This window comes from Triplophysa dalaica, chromosome 13 (genome assembly GCF_015846415.1).
Source record: "Triplophysa dalaica isolate WHDGS20190420 chromosome 13, ASM1584641v1, whole genome shotgun sequence".
Classification (NCBI taxonomy): Eukaryota; Metazoa; Chordata; class Actinopteri; order Cypriniformes; family Nemacheilidae; genus Triplophysa; species Triplophysa dalaica.
In genome coordinates this window covers 10,698,988-10,719,091 of record NC_079554.1, presented here as the reverse complement: position 1 = coordinate 10,719,091, position 20,104 = coordinate 10,698,988, and the positions used below count along the sequence as shown (strand labels likewise).

Here is a 20,104-nt window from a genome sequence, read left to right as displayed (position 1 = left end):
ATGACTCACTAACTGATGGTTTGGCATGGTACAAAACACCAGAAGTTCTCAAGTTCACAGCAAGTCAAATGCTTTTTTTACTCGAGCTACAGTTAACAAGCCAACTGGCATCTCAGGACTCACATCAAGGGCAGCTGTGTGGCACAAGAAGAAATGAGACTTGTACACTGCAATAATCGACATTCTTACAAAGCATTTTTGTATTGTTTTAAAGGACAAATATCTTCATCTTGACCAGGAAAGTGAGCTTAGCTATTTTGTCATTAGGAAAATTTATGTTTAAAACAAGAAAAACAATCCGACAATGGGGTGAGAAAAAGTTAATTAAAGGGACTTAAGAAAAACTAAATTCAAGTTTATTTTTCTCACCCCATTGGCTTCTTTTTTGCTCGTTTTAAACATAAACTTCCCTAATTCTTATATTTTATTTAATAAAACAAGACTAAATTTCTTAGCTCACTTTTCTTGTCAAGAAAATGTATCTTGATTTTAAAAGTTTTAAAAAACAAGACAAAACTGCTCAGTAAGAATGTCCTTTTTTGCAGTATTTGCAGCAGGTGGTAAGAGGTTTTATAACTAAAGATAAAGAAGTAACTTATGCGGCGATTCTTTTACATAAAAACTCTGTTGTTGACAGTTCTCAGAGGAGGAAATGAAACACACTACACTAAATCTGAACATAATCCATCCTTTCATTCATTTGATATGTGTGTCTGTTCACATTCAAATTCCTTAAAGGGACAACTCACCCCGACATCATTTTTTTTGTCATCATTTATTCACCCTCATTCACCAACCTGTATATGACTCTTTCTTCTGTGGAAAACAAAAGAAGATATTTTAAGAAATATGGTTTTGTATCCATACAATGGAAGTCAATGGGTGTCAATGCGGTTTGGTTACAAACGTTCTTCAAAATATCTTCTTTTGTGTTCTGCAGAAGAATGAAATCATACAAGTTTGGAATGACTTGAGCGTGAGGAGATGATGAAAGAATCTGCATTATTGGATGAACTATGCCTTTAAAGGTGCTATCTGTAGAATTAGGAACTCTTGTTCCTGAATCTTGTTATTAGCGACCACTGTGGCCATTAAGCGTACTGCAGCCAGCAACACGAACATTTTTAGATAAATCTCTTCCACATATACTGTATGTGTTGATTAAATAACAAACACGTGAGACCTAAGGTTATACTACCGACCTCTTAACAGTGACATTGCCTTGCCTTTAAAACAACTGAACTTGGCAGTATTTCATTATATTCCTTCCCATGTTCCTCACTGAATTTTGTTAGGAGTAATTTAATAACACAATGCTGAGAATTGGAAGTCTTGCTTGGCACGAACACGTGGACCGCAACATGGAAAGCGCTCTGGCCTTGTTTCATGTCCTTGCTGCGGTTTGCAGCCTCTCTGGGTCCTGGCAGTATGAAGAAGGGCCCTCTCCAGCACTGAGCTCAGGCCTGTCAAACACCTGTTCTGTTTTGGCGTTAAATTTACACCACAGTTATCGCTGAATTAGATGCGTTACTGTATTATTATTGGGTGATATAGGAGGGTGGGCTAGACAAGCAGATCTATCTATCATCTATTTATCATATTTTTAGACAGATGTACACTTGCTGAAATGTAACTAGTGTCTAGTAATTATATATAACGTTAGCCAGGAAAATTCTTTGTAACTGGAACAAACATTTGGGTTCAACGTAGAGCCTCACGATTAATACCCCATCTAAATAACATACATTCGTTTATTTTAACTGTTTGCCAAAGGAAAATTGATGTAAGTTTTGGATCCCAGCTAAACCAGATTTCGTTTTCTCGAGGTGATTCATTCGAGTTCGGTGGGTTCTCCGCTGATTTAGCACTATCAGTTCCACTCAGATTTCATTCTTCTGATGAATTTATGCGTCCCTGTCCGCCTGATCTTTATATCCTGTGCTTGTGTTTCAGATTGAAACTTTCCAACGAGGAAATAAAGAGAGCTATTTTGACTATGGACGAACAGGAAGATCTGCCTAAGGACATGCTGGAGCAGGTGAGTGTCTAGGGAACAACGGTATGCAATGCGAGATGAAGCATTCTGGGATACTGCTCAAAATTGTGAGCATTGCGTTGTAAAACCTGATCTGCCAGTAACAGATGGCCACTGTTCATCATACTTCCAATAACAGTCAATTACATTAGTCGTAAAACAGGCTTATGTAACTGTCCGCATGTCACTGAGTGATGAGGTTTTCTCCAATCCTCCAGATGTTGAAGTTTATCCCGGAGAAGTGTGATGTGGACCTGCTGGAGGAGCATAAACACGAGCTGGATCGCATGGCAAAGGCAGACCGTTTCCTCTATGAAATGAGCAGGTAGGGTTTTAACTACGGCTCTCAAGCGGTTAATCGATTAAACAAAATATTTTTTGTTTATATATATATGAAGAGCTCTTTTCCAAAACATTATAAATCCATTTTAATTCTTTTTTAATACATTTTTTAATACATTTTGTTACTATTCAATTTATCCTGTTAAAATGGTCTGTTTGCACAGTCTGAACATGTTAATCAATGATTTTTTTTTTTTTTATAGCTACAAATCCATCCTATTTTTCAAATCCTTGGGGGTTTATTTCTTTTTAAAAACAAACAAACAAGAGAACATGAAACATATGACACCAGGGACTCATACTATAAATTAATATAAATTAAATAAATGCAAATGCATGAAATTAAATAACAGCCAAATAAAATTAATAGCAACAAACTAAATTGCAAAATAAAATAAATATTTTCAATTTCATGTTTCAATATTTTCCACCACATACAACAAATCATTTTTGAAATAACACATACAAATACCACTAATGAGCGAATTCTGATTGGTCGAGAGGACAAATCGCATTTAGGCTAAAAACAGGTTCGGGATTTATAGCGTTTTGGAAAGAAACTGCATCTTGCAGTACATTTTAAACAAGGAAATATAGCGATTTGGAATGAAACATTGATGGAGCAGTGAATAGGTTTAGTACACAGCAAAATTGCATTACAAACTCATTTGTTTTTAAATTTGACACTTAATGCGTTTTGGAAAAGAGCTCTTCATATATATATATAGTCCTGTCGCGGTTAGGAAATTTCCCTTGCGGTAAATATGGGTGGCACAATAGCGCGGTAGGCGATATTACCGCACCCACCCACATTTTTTGAGTGATTTATCATTATTTTAGTGCATTTAAATATTTATTGATCAGTTGTTACATTGAAGTAAATATATTTTTTGTTATATATTTTTTTATTGTTAAATGCAGAACAGAACACCACGAACCATGCCTTGAATCTGAAAAACGAAAAAACTAAATTAGCCTATCACATAAAAACAGTTTAAATCAAAATACAGCAAATAAAAATATAATAAATAGGATATATCTTCACTTGAGCATTAACTTTTTAAATGAAAGAGAGACGGGTTATAAAATGTTTTTTTGTCCAATGCTAACTGCCGAACACAGCAATACGCTATAACAATAACATGCATTCAATCTGAAAAACGAAAGAACTCGAGTATCACATGAAAACAGTGTAAATGAAAATACAGCAAATAAATAATAAAAACTAAATAAATGTGACTTCACTCACTTGAGCGTCAAGAAATGTGATTTAATCCTGGGTTATCTTGTCCTTGTTTCGTGCTAGAAAAACTAACGTATAAAAATTATGTGGTTTCAGGGACGAACACAGCCATAATAATTTTTCCGGCGCCATTGAAGACTCTTTCTGATGGTGTGCTGGTCGCACAAATACAGATTTGCGAGCATCTGAAATCTGCCCTAGTTTTTGGGCCACCAGGAGAGTGGATTTGCGCTAGAGTCTATTAGCACATGAGCTCGTTATCTGCGCAAACTCTCCTAGGTACGGACGCTGATGCGGAGGTTGTATGTAAAATGAGACCTCAAATTCGACGTATTGCTGTGTGTTACAAGCACCTTTCTTCTGCAAATTTTGCATATCGGCTCATCTAAATTAGCTGGCTCTCCCTTAACATTCGGTTCAAACCCAAAGTATTCCCAAACTGGCGACGTTACATTAGGTTTTGGGACCAGAGCGCCTGCATTGCGTCCATCTTTAAAAACAACCGTTACGAACAATTGGCGGGACAATGATACACGTAACACTCTTGTATTCATCATTGATTTATTAAACATTCATTGCCGAATGCAAAGGTGTAAAAAAGAAAAGCATACCCTGATGCCATACTGAAAAAAGGTGGTTGCCGCGGTTTCTGCGGTTGTGTTCCTGTCCCTGCGGTTCGCTTGTCAGTAGCGCGGTAGTACAATACAGCGGTTACCGCGACAGCTCTATATATATATATATATATATATATAATTTTGTATGCAAACAAAAAGAAAATCCTACACATGCACCTTGTGCCCTTTTTTCTTTTTACAGATTTTTATTCAGGCTAGTTTCTACATAGGTTCAACATATAAAACCTAAATCTGTCATTGTGACTCAATTCTGTTGTTTTCCCTCCTTCTCCCACAAATCTGCTTTCAATGGAGCTTTATTTAATTTGATAAATGTAATGGCTTAACTAAGTTATGTGTCTTATTTAAAAAGATGTGTTGAGAGGGGATTTTTTTTTTTCAATTTGTTATTTGTGCAAAATGAAACTGTCTAAAGACGGTGTTGTGCAAGACATTAAACTGCATATAGATCTGAAGTGTTTGATCTGTAGTCTGACTGTGTGCGCTTTCACTTTGCAAGTCCTAAAATTGGATCTGTTTATTCAGATCAATATGTGGTGTATCGGTTTCCATACTAATGACTAATGTCTCTTTATGTCATGCTGACAGTATCTGTCATTATGGAGATTTTGACATTGTGGAGAAGGAAAGGATGACTACCTTTAGCCATAATGATTTCCTAACTATTATTTACATACTAAAGGGATTGGTGAAAAATCATTGATATCATTGCAAGAAGATCATTGCAAGAAAATATTTTGAAGAATATTACCGAACAGCGGTACCCATTGACTTCTATTGTATAGACATAAAAACAATGCAAGGCAACGGGTTCCGCTGTTGTTCTTCAAAATATCTTCTTTTGTGTTCTACACAAGGAAAAAAAGTCATAGAGGTTTGAAATCACTTAAAAAAAATTCAGACAACATAAGAAAGGTTTTGCCGTCTGTCTAAAGTCTAAGTTGCTCAAGAAACATTTCCTTAATCCTAAAGGGAAGTGTTACAAACTACACATAAGACCCCTTGTCTTGGATCTAAACATGTTTTATCTTGGCACCAAAAATAAAGTCTCACTGTTCACCTACACAATCCCACATTTCACAATTTTGGTCTGGCACATTATGTGTGAGGAACATGTCGTCTGTGAAGGCCACCCACTACTTCACATTCACTGCATTGGCTTACACACAGTGTCAAGAGCAAATGCGATTTCCTACAGGAAGGAGGCAAAGGGGTTGTGACACATTGATCCATCTGAAGATCCTATTGAGCATCAATATTTGCTGTAACTTAATAGGTTCTGTCCCATCATGGCTTTGCAACTGCCTCATGCTATCTACTGTAGCGGAAGGCCGTATGCCAAACAAAGCACAGGTGCTTTGACTTGCTTGTTTTTCTTTCTCTGTTTGATGAGGCCCTAGTGAAAGTTTTCACTCCGCTGTGGTTGAAACGTCTTGTGTTTGGAGGATGGAAGCGAAATCTTTCCAAGTATCGAGCGGGTTGTCTGATTTAAGTCCCAGGGCAGTGTTTGGGCCCTTGGAAAGTGCGGTATCCATGGTGATGGTCCTCGGCACAAGGGTGCTGAAGGCAACACGGCAGTGTTAACTTGGTTTTACTAAGTCTCGAGTAGTCAGACCTTCTTACTGAAGGTCTGGAACATATCGCCACCTTCTTTGGCCAAGGCCCGCCCGAGTGGCCATATGACTGACTGGTTAAGCAACCAATCACGTTTCGTTTTGTTCCGCGTCATGTTTGGAGGCGTGGAGATCTTCCCGCAGTAACAGACCGGTTTAAATTCACGAGCGTGCCAAAAGTTAATAGAAACAAAAATGATTATAACTTCATGCCGTGAACTTCGCATACTTTTAAGAATTAAGTGTTTAGTAGATTGTGAGGAATTCTCATTGCAACCGTTGTAAACACGACAGCTTACTTCTTCGATCAGACGGCTTCGTGTTGTTACCAGGCGGGGCGTTAAAGAACACACGTCTACTGGAAATCCTGATCAGATGTCGACTTCGAACGTGCTGAAGTGTTTCCAGAAAAGTGTGCCTTATGCATCAGACGTAAAGCTAACTGAGGCTGAGGCGGAGACTAGGTTTTGCTGGTTCAGGCTGTGCTTGTTCTTTATTTAATGAAACAAATGTCTACAATGCATCTCATGCTTGCTTTATATTTAAGGCAGTAAAATTCTAGAGTTCATTTAGAATCTATAATGGGTGATATAGAGGATAAACTTTAAGTTTATTCTTCATTTACTATTCCTCTTCCCCACAGAATAAACCATTATCAGCAAAGGTTACAGTCTCTGTACTTTAAGAAGAAGTTTGCTGAGAGGATTTCGGAGATCAAACCCAAAGTTGAAGGTATGAATGTGTTATAGTTCCATTTATTACATTTACTGCTTATTTGACTCACAAACTATATGTATCATTGAAAATCTAGTCTATGCACGTCAAATGGGTTTTGATAACAGTTTGAATTTTTGCTTTGCAGCTCTGAGCAAGGCCTCAAAAGAGGTTTTTCACAGCAGGAATCTCAAGCAGTTGCTGGAGGTGGTGCTGGCGTTCGGCAATTACATGAACAAAGGGCAGAGGGGCAATGCATACGGCTTCAAAATCTCCTCACTCAACAAGATTGCAGACACTAAGTCCAGCATTGACAAGTGAGAGAGCTGTCTGTCTGTGTCTGTCTTTACCCATCCATTTCTCAACCCATCTTTATATGGTCTCAATCAAAAACATAGAACGATTAATGTTGTATGTCGCTGTGTCAATACAAATTCACCTAAAATTTTGCATTGTTGCAAAGCCCTTTTACAGTTGAACAGGGTTGCCAGATCTACGAACAAACCTAAGGTCGTTTTATGGTTGGGTAGTTTTGACCGAGCACCAAGACTCAAAGGCCCGGTTCACAAAGCTGTTAGAAAAATATGTTAGTAAAAAATCTTACTGATCTGAAGCTTAAAACAAGACAGTGGCACTGACGTGTCCTTTCGCTAAAATACATATTTTACATATTTTGTATTATGCAATACACTTTCTTTCTGAAAACCACTGTGTAGTTGGAATCATAAACAGTCTGTTTTTATAAATAACTTAAAATTATTAAAATAATATTATAATAAATAATCTTTCCTTAAAAATGACTACTGCTGAACAAAATCCTGCCAATTTTAACCTACAGAATAAAAAATTAAATAACCTGTGGCAACATTATAAAAGCCGCAGGAAAAAAACTGACTTGGCAACACTGCAGTCAATAGAGAAATTAATAGAAATAAGGAAATTTTAATGAGGAGAATATGAAATATATAAAATACATGGTATTATTGCAGTATTTTCAGTAAGATGTACATCGACATGACTAACTGAAGGTTGTCTATAGGTTTGTCTGTAGGACTTTTATATTCAAAGTGCTAATAAGCAATTGTGTATAATTTTATTTCATAAAATGTATATTAGCAAAACTTAATGTAAAACATACATGTCTACGAGATTGTAATCGGCTTCTAAATAGAAAGAGGACTGAACTGATGCAATCAGATTTAGTAATTGGAAAATCAAGATATGGTAGATGCCAGAAATACCTGTCATTTAATACTTTATGTGAAGGCATTGCATCAAAACAATATATAACTTACTGAGATTATAAGAAATCCGTAAATGAACATAATATATACTGTATATATATTAATCAAACACACCATTGCAGCTTACATTCAATAGACAATTGATATAAAAACAGATGTGTGCACAAGTCTTTGATGTTGACACTTTTCATCGTAACATTTTTTGTCCCATCGCAGGAATATCACTCTTCTACACTACCTGATCACCATTCTGGAAAAGAAGTACTCGAAAGTCATGCTCTTCCCGGAGGAGCTGCAGAATGTGCCGGAAGCTGCCAAAGTCAAGTAGGTATAGCTGCGGAGTGGCTGGCGTGCTATTCTTTCGTCGACTTTCAAAATTTACAGCCCTTTTGGGTCTACTTGTGCTAAATGGATTTTGGAAATAGTTTTTGCGGTCGCACTTCCCTCCCACCACCGGGTTTAAATCCACCCTGTGGGTCACACAAGCCTTGGTTTCCCATATATGCAGAGTAAAACCTTACATTATGCTAGCAGGAAATGGGGCCCTTGGCTCTTTGGCTTTAGGTGCTGAAATATATAAGTGAAACAGATGCACGGCCACCATAGTCGAAAAAGTGTAAATACAACTACACCTGATGACCTCTAAAGTTTGCATGTGGCTGTGAAGGACATAGCAGTTAATACCGTTCAAATGGAGAGTTAAGGCATGTGACTTAACAATAAAGTCTTGCAAACAACACAAGCCTGTATTCAGTCCTGTCAGCGAGACTAATGCGATAGAGAGTGAAGTCACAAGACAGATTTTACCCTCAATCCCATTTAAGAGCGTAAAATGAATAAAAGAAATTTCATATCTGCCACAGGCTAAAGTCAGTGTCTGCGTCTCATTCAGACAAAAATATATTAGTGCGATGTCTAAGGGCGGTCAGATAGCAAGCACAGATGTTTAAATTAAAGTGTTTGGATAAATCTTTTGAGTGTTATGTATGACTGCTAGGTTTTCCATACCACATAAGTATGCATCAGTGTGTTTTGACAGTTCTGACTATAACAATGGCCTATTTGTTGGTAGGGTGGAATAAAGGGGACACTGATAGAAGGCCACCAGCTATGGCTCACACTGCGGTCATTTCTTCAGCTAAGAATAGCACAGCTTTAAACAGACCCATTCACACTCATTATAGGCGGTATCTCGGTAATGGGACTCACTTTAGCCCCATCATAGAGGTTAAAGTTCAGGCGGCTGGATGTTGTTATAGATCTATCTGTGGGTTTTATCAAACTGTGATCTGTTTAGATAAAAAGGTTAAAAAGACACTATGTGGCAGTCAGTAAGTACTGAATGGCAAATATTTAAACGGTTTTAATGAGGGCTGCATTATGTCAAAGACAAATGTGACTGGTCTCTTGTTAAATAATGCGATCAACAATATGCATTAAAGTGATAGTTCACCCAAAAGGGAAAATTCTGTCATCGTTTACTCACCCTCTTGTCATTTCAAACCTTTATGGCTTTCTTTCTTCCGCAGAACACAAAAGAAGATATTTTGATGAAAGTTGGTAACCAAACAGCACTGGACCCCATTCATTTCTATTGCATGGACACCAAACCAAAGCAAGTGAATGGGGTCCAATGAACAACACTTTTCTAAATATCTTCTTTTGTATTCTGCGGAAGAGAGACCGTCATGAAGGTTTGAAATGACAAGAGGGTGCGTAATTGATGACAACATTTGAACTATCACTTTAAAGGAATGCTTTGTAAAATACCTTGTAAAAGACTAAAAAATAAATCAATTTGAACTATATTAAAATATATTAACAAACTAAAAATGATATAATCAATAACTAATGTTTGACTCACGCACACACAAGCACATCTGCATTTGCCTAAAACTTGGATTATACTTTATAATTTTACAAATCTATGAAAAAATGTAGGTGTTCAAATCCATCAAACTATTGCAATATTGCAAAAAGTTAATAATTTAGAGATATGCAGCTCTAGTTTTCATTTACTGTGAAGTCGTGTTACAAATTAAGAGGCCACTCTAACATTTATTTTCAGTTTTTATGTATTTACTATGCATGTGTGTAAATAAAAATAAAAATCATTCTGTAAATTATGGCCAACATCTTCCCCAAACTATTATTATTGTTTTTGCAGAAAATTAAAATGTGACTGCATTTCGGAATGCAACTGGTCAAAATAACAAAAAAGATGCAATGTTTGCAGATTTTGAAGACAAGTTCATGTATAAAACTATATAAGAATTATTATTCATTTTCAAACAATACAGTATTATTGTTTTCCATTGAATGAGTCAAAAATTATATTTATTCAAAGCTTTTTGTGTCTTAGCATCCTCTCAATCCTTCACATTGCTGTTGGATGACTTTATGTCCCTCCTGTGGTTTATTTCTGTTGGAATTCAACAGACACTGGACTTGAATGGCTGCAATAAATTTAGAAATTCTGATTAAAGGCAAAACTGGTGGTCTTTTTTTTTCATGACTGTAAATATTAATTTCATGGACTGAAAATGCAGCTGCAAAAAAGACAATGTGAACAGTCACCTAGAATGCTACAGTATATAGTAAACGGGATGATTACTTGTTAAATGACTCTGATTCTCTCTCCTTTACAGCATGACTGAAATGGAGAAGGAGATCAATAATCTCCGCAGTGGTTTAAAGAGCGTAGAAAGCGTAAGTTCCTCCTTAAGAACATTAACTCACTATCTCATCTATCTTACGAGCAAGTCATTAATAAAATACTTTCTCGTGCAGGAGTTAGAATATCAGAGCAATAGTCCTCAGCAGTATGGAGATAAGTTTGTGTCTGTGGTCAGCCAGTTCATCACGTTGGCCAGTTTCAGTTTCACTGACGTGGAAGACTCGCTCAACGAGGCTAAAGAACTGGTGAGTATGCATTTGTTTGCATGTGTATTTTAAAAGGTGCTTGTCCCGGTGTTCCTTAATCTTCCTTCAAAGACCAGCTGTAGAAACAGACTGCAGTCACCATATATCTCCAGCTGCACGCAGGAGCTGACCTTTGACCTCACACTGTGAACACTTCCTATGCAGTGACCCTGTCACTTTTATCGGCCAATGGGGGCTCCACAGGACACAGAAGTGAAACGGGACATACAGCTCTAATTGCTTTCGAATGTTCCATGGGTGCAAATACAGACAGGTGTTAAAATGCTCAATAGACAAAATCCTTCAATGTCCTGTTTGGGGAAACAGGTATAGAAGTCAAGGTCTTTTTTATTCAACCTTGATTGTGAGGTAAAATGCTGTAACTCTAAAAATTAGTCATCATATGATACAATTATTTTTTTAAACATGCATAAATGATAATAATTATTTTTATTAATAAAAAGTGTAATTTACGGTTAGAATCGCACAATAAAACGGCACCAAGGTTGAATTTAAAAAGAAAAATGTCATTATTTGTAATGAATTTAAATGATATTTACGAAATATGATTGAATATTCTTGAATAGTGCAAACTTTTCTAGTACAAATATAAAAGCGCCAAAAAAACCTGTAGAACAACTCTGCATAAGACATGTACTACAAAGTACACAAACTCTTCGAGTCACGCAATCCATAACAGAAACGCTTTAACGTGTCTTTCCGGTTTTAACTCTGATAAGAAGAGACACAAAACCAGAGCAGAACAGAAATAAAAATATGCCCTTTGGCTAAGGAGCATGCAGGAGTGTTCCATATGGCAGTGATAAAGACACATCAAAGACATTGTGGGAAGGCTACGCCTCCTCCCCTGCGGTGAGACGGCACGAGGCTGCCGCAGTGCCATGGCAAGACTCCAGTCCCCTGTGTTTAAACTATAATCAGCCACTGGAGAAATCTGGGTTAACAAGACCGCTTAATGCCTGGCTACCGGTGCCCGGATAACTACCTGTGTCATACACTTCATTTACTGGAAGTTCATTAGACCCCCGTAGTTTGTTAGGCTGCTTTTCGCCAATTCCTCTGTACTTTCTTTTCATCTCCGTTTACACTTGCTTAATAATTTTTTTAAGACAGGCTGTTCAAGAAATATCACTTAGGTTTTTAAAGCACACAATAATAAGAATACTCAATGTCGATAGAACTGTGTGCGTTGTCACTTATAAGCAGGGCCGGCCCGAGGCATAAGCGAACTAAGCGGCTGCTTGGGGCCCTCTGGCCACCAGGGGGCCCCCAATGTTTTTTTTACAATTAAATAACTTAAAACAAGTTATATAAATGAATGAATAAATGAAATGAATAATTCAAGATAAGAAAATTCTGAGTTGACCGACAGCCACTGCTGTGACTGCTAGCGGTTGATTCATGCGCAATTGCGCTTTTGTGACAGTTTGTATTCAGAAGTTAAAGAGTAAAGTCTTTTATTTAAGTATCGTATTGAGTATTTTTTTATTTTTATTTTGTATAAATACATAACCTCACTGTATTCATCTCTAATGTAACATTATAGCGTGACATTTGTATCAGTAATAATCTTCATGCACAGGTGACACCGCGTGCTGGGAGGGGGGCCCCCAAATCAAATTCTGCTTAGGGCCCCCAAGAGGCTCGGGCCGGCACTGCTTATAAGTTGATGTACACGTTTTCATATCTTGCAAAACACTTCGTTTTCTGATCAAATTGAATGTTGTTGCAAACTGTGCTTATTTAAACATGTCGCAAATGTGTCATAGTCACATTATCTAGCTAGTTGATGCACACAGTCGGGGGCAGTCGTGGCCTAATGGTTAGAGGGTTGGACTCGTGACCAGAAGGTTGCCGGTTCGATCCTCAGGTCAGGCGGGTAACGACTGAGGTGTCCTTGAGCAAGGCACCTAACCCCTACTTGTTCCCCGGGCGCTGCAGCGATAGCTGCCCACTGCTCTGGGTGTATGTGTGTTCACCACTTGCTGTGCGTGTGTTCACTACTCTCTGGATGGGTTAAAAGCAGAGGTATATCTCGGATATGGGTCACCATAACTGACAAATTAGTCACTTTCACACTTTCACAAGGATTTCGTCAAAGTTGACACGACACAACAATCTCGTTTTCAGCGAAGGTTGAAAATATTTGTTAGATCGCGTCATTCATGTGAAAATAACAAGCTTTTCCAGCGAGTAATATAGAGCTCGGAACGCGGTTGTTTGCGTTTGGTGTGAACCCATCATAAGACCCCCCTTCACTGGAAAAAAACGAATTAACACGATTCAAATAAATAACATTTATTGTGGTATTTAATCATTACTGTGAGAGGAGAGAGAGATCATGTCATGCTTTTGAAATCACCAGACCTTTGTGTTCTCTAGTTCTTAAAGGCAGTCAATCACTTTGGTGAAGATGCGAGTAAGATGCAGCCTGATGAGTTCTTCGGGATATTCGACCAGTTCTTGCAGTCCTTTGCAGAAGCCCGTCAGGAGAACGAGAACATTCGAAAACGCAAAGAGGAGGAGGAGCGCAGGGCACGCATGGAGGCTCAGGTCTGCCAATCTTTTGCGTAAAACACTAATACAACCTATAGAAAAAATACTGTCACTGTATTCCATGTTATAAATATACCGTGTGATAAAAACAATCAAATATTATACTATTTACGTTATTACATTTTGTATTTACATTAATCTGCTTTCAAATCAACATCATTCTGACATTCTTGTCTTTCAGCTCAAAGAACAGAGAGAAAAGGAGAGAAAGGCCCGAAAAGCCAAAGAGAATGGAGAGGACGACGGGGGCGAGTTTGACGACCTGGTGTCTGCTTTGCGTTCCGCAGAGGTTTTCGATAAAGACCTGTCAAAGATGAAACGCAACCGCAAGCGCATCAACAGCTCGACGTCAGACACCGGCAGGGAGCGTCCCATAACCAAGCTTAACTTCTGAACAGCCGCTGAGTTTAAGTACAGAGAGAGATTATCAGGATCCACTTCATTACAACCAACCATCATGATGAATGTCTGGGGAAATCCTCACATCAAACACAGTACTGGCCAGAGAAAGCGTGTTTACCCAAAGACAGTCATTTTATCATGAGCTTCAAGTCACTGATGGAGGACCTGTTTGGAAGCAGAGAGAAAGGACTCCAATATATTAAGAACATGGCTGCCAAATGAACCTAATTTAATGAGAAACTTTGTAAAGAGTGCTGGAGCGTGTTTCCTCGGTGCTGGAGCCACCAGGAATCACAAGACTGTATCCGGTTAAATGGGATTTTAACCAAATATTAAGATGAAAGATTTTACCCACCCCTTTTACCTTACTGGAACGAAACAAAGCGCCAATATTACAACACTGACTTCAGCATGCCAAACGTCACAATGAACTCTTCCACTTCTAGCTTTTGATGCATTAAGGTCGGAATGGATATTTTAAAAAGGCTTATACCACGGGGCTTGAATGCTTCAATCTGATTGGTCTATGGGAATACTTTCAGTAAATGCACAACTATTAATGTGTTCCAGGTCTGCTGACAGCCCCACATCACTTGGCCCAGTTTAAACAGAAAGGTTATAGTGTAGCCTACAGGCCATTACCGAACACAGCACCCTGATCTTCATCTGACGTATGTCAGACTTTACTGTTAATTATTAGCGTGTGCAATAATAAACAAAGCATTTCAAAAACTATACAGAAATACATTTACTGAAATCAAATCAATAAAACAACTCAATTGAAAACCAAAATGCATTAATAAACCCTGATAGCCTGGTTCGTTTTCCTCTTCATGATGCTTACAACTGATAACGAATATAATTTGACCTACTCTTTCAAACCATGCGTGATTCTTTTACTGCTGATGGTTAAAACAATACGAGGAATAAATCATTATTATCACCGTCTTTTCTGTCGCATGTCTCGTTTCGGAAGGCTGCGTCCTCCGGAGGTCTCGTTATAAAAGCAGGGAGGACACTCCGTATGCACCCTTCTAACGCGACCTACTTTCACGAGAATTCGGAGGACACATGAACAGTATCCTTCCTTCCTAAAGATAACCCACAATTCTTTGCGTCGGCCAACGTCTGTTATTTGAATAATCGACTGCACCTTCAATCCAATATGTGGTGTTTAAATGTTAACAGTTTACTATTTGTGTCACGATTTTTAAACTTAGCAGGCATATAAACAGGTTGTCATTTTTTAACGTTTAAAAACAGACATTTTTTTATAGTTCTTGAGCTCTTTTGGCATTGTATAGGGTAGAAAGTGACCAACTTTTTACCTCTTAAATCGTGTAGAAATCATTTGAACCAATCTGACGGGTGTGTGAGTGCAACGTGTTGTCATAGCAACGCGGTACTTCCGGTTTCCTTTTCTGCAAGTATGTCCTACGAAGGACCACTCCTTTGAATACTCCTATAGCGCATAGGAGGATACCTCTGGAGGACGCAAGGACGCAGTCTTGCGAAACGAGACACAAGCTTCCGAGTCCGTTCGCTAAACAAAGTAGTACTATCAACAGCATTTTAGAGACGATAACATGATAAACGTTGAAATTAAACATTGAACAATGTCCTGTGGAGTGGTACCCGTGGTATAAGCAGAATAATTGACTCCGTTCAATTATTCGAAAGTAATGCACGCCCGAGGTGTAACGGCCACGGCGGTGTGCATTAACTTTCAGTAACGGCCCGTCGTCATTTGTTCCTTACATAATGTCAAGTGGAAATATGTTACACTTTTGTAAATATGTCACTGAATACTTGTTATGCGACTGCGCTACAAGGGTCCTGAAAATACACATTATTTTACTTACATTCATATTTTACTGACGTCAAGAACCAGGTCTGCGGGTAGCTCATTGCAGAAAAGCCCTTATAGAAGATGACTGTTTGTTATATGCTGTACAAGCGAATTGGAAATGACTTTTTAAGGTTTTTAGGGGCCACCGCGGGTCCCCGTGTTGTCTTAAACACTGTGGACGGTCATTGTACAGATTCTATGCAGTTTCTGATGTCAAGTGCTGGTCTGTTTGAGGACTTTTCACGTGAAATATAGTCGTATTTAAAGTGATCTGCAAGTAACTGAATCAAGGCAATACTTCCCCTCTTGTTCTTCCTTTCTGTCTTGAGTCCCTCCAGGCTTTTTGTAATCTGCAAACTAGTTGTAAGGTGTGACAGAGTTTCCTTTTTCAGTGTAAATACCTCGATTGGACTTTTCTAATTTAAGAAAAACACAGCCTTCCATTGGGAGAGGAATCTTAACAGAATAAATGGATGAGTTAAGTTATTTTTGCTTCTGTTTTTGCCTTCATTTTCAGTTGACAAAGCGCTGATTTAAATAACCCCTTATTTGATGGTTATGTAACTAACATGATGAAGAAATGTTTTATTAAAACGCATGTGTTCACAGAGTACATGCAGGTATTTTCTGGACCAAACACAGTAAGATGATGCCCCCTGGCGGTCATTCACACATTCCAATAGCACAGCAAAATTAACATTTAAATTTACATTTATGCATTTGGCAGACGATTTGACTTGCATTGCATTGTATTATACACTTGTTTCTGACTATGTGCAATCCCCTGGAATCGAACCCATGACCTTGGCATTGCTAAACATCCTGTAACCACTGAGCCACAGGAAAGCTACGAACTATGTTATTATGTTTCAGATAAAGGGACAGTTCACCAAAAAATAAATATTCCGTCGTCATTTATTCACTTTCATGTTATTTAAAATCGTCACATGACTGACTTCTGTGGAACATAAAAGAAATAATGAGAAATATCTCAGCGGTTTTGTGCACATACAATAAAAGTCAATGGGGTACAGTGTTGTTTGGTTATCAACGTTCTTCAAAATATCTTGTTTTGTGTTCTGCAGAAGAAAGCAAGCAAAACAGTGAATGATAACAGAATTTCCATTTCTGGGAGAACTATCCCTTTAAATTATCAGTAGATTATTTACAAATTCACACCACATATTTCTTGATTTATAATTCATGAAACCAGAGGTCTTAGACTCTATTTAGACCAAATAAGCTTGATATGACCCCCGTGAAATACTGTATAAAAGTGTTACATTTTAGGTCAAGTTTATAAAACGCACATAGTACATATTAAAATATTGTGCTTGCATTGTAAAATCAATCAAGTCAAAATGTATTATTGACACAATAACACAGTCCACAGAATATTGCATTTCGATTTGCTTAAAACTATTTATTGCAAACGATCAATATGTAGCTGAAATTTAGATTTCTATACATAACTATAGCTGAAGTTTTTATTGCAATTATTAGATTGTTATATAATTAGTGTTTAACTGTAGACCCTTGAATTTACTCCTTGGGATGATGGTCCTGCGCTGTATCTGCGATCATGCCGAAATCTGCGCTGTAACCTGGAACTGATTTAGCGCAGCAGAAAACCTCCACTGAGGGTGTCATCGCTCTCTTGGGTGAAGCTGGCTACACCGCTGTAGTGAGCTTGACCTGCGACCTCCACTACCACAGCCCTGTAATCCCCACATGTGGTCTTCTGCAACAATTCCAAAACTGCACTTGTTAAGATAAAGCTTTTTTTTTATACTTTCTCTTACACCATTTCCATGCGTAGAGTCAAGTAGTTTCATTTGTCTGCTAGTGGCACATGTACATGCTATGCTTAATTTTATCTTGTCAAATTGACATGCTGAGATCCGCGACGGGTACCTCTATTGCTTTTCCTGTAAATACTGATCCTGTAGCTCCGCTCTGGAAGCTTCTGGTCTGGTTCAGTCCGATCAAGCCTTTATGGTACTGAAGAGCTACGCGAGCGGTAACGCCTGACCCGGTTGGACTTCTATCAACCTGACAACCCATATAACAACTCCTCAATGGAGAATAATTATGTTTCAAATAATTGATCTCATATTGGGATGGTTGTTAAAGAGTATGCCGCGTTTGAATAGAAATAAATTAAATCAGACCAATTAAGCAATGTTGGTCCGTACCTGTGCATCAGCAAACACACACACATTGGCAGTGGGTTCTTCAGAATAAACATCTTTGTCATCAGTAAGGATTGTACCATAGAGGAATGCCAAATCTTCACTCACTGGGTGGGACAGCTTTACCTATCAAAGGAACATGACAAATATGTTAGGTATGAATGAAATACATTTTTATAAAAACAGGAGAATCAACAAGTGTTTTTTATCAAATAGATTGTTTTAAACATCTCAATACCTGGGATTTCACAGCTTGTGTCACCGCAGTTGCAGCATCCACCAAATCTCTGGTTTTGGATTTGTTCACATCCAATCTGAACTTGTCAGCACTCACAAAAGCATAAAGAGCTCCGCCATAACTTATATCCACAGTGATGTTCCCATATCCAGGTACAGAGACACTGACATCTAGAACCACACAAATAGTAAAGAATTTAACTAGAATAAAGCCAATATGAATCTACTGTTAAATATGAATTCAATGTAAACCGACAAAAAAATCTGTGTTTCAGCTTTAGGTCTAATTCCAAAAGGATTCAATGTTGCTCTACGGTTCACATCTCACACTCCACCTGTAGCAAACGCAAAGGCAGGTACACTGTGGAATCTGACAGCCCCAGTTTGGCCATCTGCATACTGAGTGAAAGCTTTGACTAAACCGCAGGGACAGTGTATGTTGATCTGAGTCTCTGGTGAAGTGGGCGCTTTGATCAAGCCATAATCCACAGCGAAGCGCCCGAGCGCAATGACAGCGTGACCGCACATAGTGCTGTAGCCTTCATTGTGCATGAACAAGACCCCGAGGTCGGCTTCAGGCAACTCACTGCTGACCAACAGCGCTCCGTACATATCATAGTGACCACGTGGCTCAAACATTAACACTTTGCGGAGGTGATCGAGGTGCTCTCGAACATAGCGACGTTTGGCGAGAATAGTGTCCCCTTTAACTTCCGGATACCCGCTGACGATAACGCGCAAGGGCTCGCCGCCTGTGTGCATGTCCACTACAGACAACACTGACCCGGTGTGAGGGGGTAGCTGTGGGAAGTCCATTGATCACTCTGTAGTTCAGATAAATAACAGAAGATGAGGAAAACCACAATAGGCGTTCGTTTAAATAGATTAATTTAGTGATAGACACCTTACCGTTACAAGCGTGCACTATTGAGATTTATGAAGAGTCAGTCAGATTTGCATTGACATGCATTTATTTTTACGAATGTTTGTTTATTTAAATGCGTTTGAATAATTACCCCCTTCCTCACTTTAGGAACTTTTGGGGATTGTTTCCCTTGCCTAAATTGCTAACTTGGGAAGTTGTGCCGTCGACCAGGGTTTCAGTACTGCCACCGTGTGGCGTGGATGTGGAGGACTTTTCTGTTTACAGTGCGGAATATTATCCTTATAAAAAGGACCCGTTTATCCGTCTATAAAAAAATATCATCAATCTCTCCAGACTTCCCCACACTTGTTTTTAAAACATCAACATGGGTTATTATAATTGATATGTTATTTTACCAATTTAAACAATACATTAATTACAAAAATATTCTGTGATGGGAGGGCATGAAACGTGTGAAACATAGCAAAAGCCACTACTGGTTTTACCACTCACCATAAATAGCAACACTGTGATTGAATTGAAGGAGTACATGAAGGAGTCAACACTGACCTTTGTCCTTTACGTCCTTGTTCAAATTTAAGACCTCTTCTTGTAGACCTCTGCCCAACTCTGTTTAAATTGGCCTATATCTATTCACACCTCAAAACCGATGGTTAAGCATTCCTTTAAAATTTGGACGCAATTCGTGTGATTTTTCTCACTCAAGGACCTCTCTGAATATGCTCTTATTGTGAGAAAATCATTTATAAAATAATGTCTTTGACTATAACAAAAGCTCTGAATGCTTTCATGTTTTAATCTACGACATAAGACACTCTAGACATATCCTGCTCGCGATTTTTAAAGCTTTTACATGTCTAAAAAGTTTTGACATGGTGCTTTGACATGATTCATGCCTCTTTAACAACACAGTCTGCAAATTCCCTTTGATGCAGATCTGGTCAAAATAAACTGCTGACCTGTGGCCCACTAAAGAAAGTGTTCCCCGACCCAGATCTGGCCCACATCTTCTTAGCAACAACTCGACCAGATCTTTGCTGTGCCATAATTCCACCAGCAGTGTGCCATATAATAAAGAATGATGTGGCCCATATGTGGCTCTTATATGTCAATCTTGTTTGGCTGATTTCAGTAAAGGACTGACAGCCCTTAGGCCTATGTGGCCCATGTGGCTGATACACCATAAGCCAGAATTTTCCCAGAATTAAACTAT

General features: G+C 38.4%; 2 protein-coding genes across 3 annotated transcripts in view; one reads left to right on the top strand and one right to left on the bottom strand.

The window, feature by feature from the left end:
- The window catches only part of daam1b (dishevelled associated activator of morphogenesis 1b), a 55,185-nt gene extending 38,999 nt beyond the window's left edge, over window positions 1–16,186 (top strand). For both annotated transcript variants that reach the window (XM_056763944.1, XM_056763943.1), the window contains 9 exons: window positions 1,954–2,038; window positions 2,254–2,360; window positions 6,512–6,600; window positions 6,731–6,899; window positions 8,043–8,150; window positions 10,475–10,535; window positions 10,617–10,748; window positions 13,152–13,322; window positions 13,507–16,186. In XM_056763944.1, the coding sequence (XP_056619922.1) occupies window positions 1,954–2,038; window positions 2,254–2,360; window positions 6,512–6,600; window positions 6,731–6,899; window positions 8,043–8,150; window positions 10,475–10,535; window positions 10,617–10,748; window positions 13,152–13,322; window positions 13,507–13,719 (1,135 nt within the window). In that variant the 3' untranslated portion in view covers window positions 13,720–16,186. The remainder of the gene's footprint in view (window positions 1–1,953; window positions 2,039–2,253; window positions 2,361–6,511; window positions 6,601–6,730; window positions 6,900–8,042; window positions 8,151–10,474; window positions 10,536–10,616; window positions 10,749–13,151; window positions 13,323–13,506) is intronic.
- Window positions 16,187–16,473: 287 nt separating this feature from the next.
- On the bottom strand, window positions 16,474–19,110 carry LOC130434068 (trans-L-3-hydroxyproline dehydratase). Its single transcript, XM_056763945.1, has 6 exons — window positions 18,915–19,110; window positions 18,341–18,829; window positions 18,007–18,176; window positions 17,772–17,894; window positions 17,491–17,628; window positions 16,474–17,317 (listed from the first exon to the last, which is right to left on the bottom strand). Exons 2-6 carry the CDS (start codon window positions 18,819–18,821, stop codon window positions 17,192–17,194), a joined length of 1,038 nt encoding a protein of 345 aa, XP_056619923.1. The 5' UTR covers window positions 18,822–18,829; window positions 18,915–19,110; the 3' UTR covers window positions 16,474–17,191.
- Window positions 19,111–20,104: the final 994 nt, after the last annotated feature.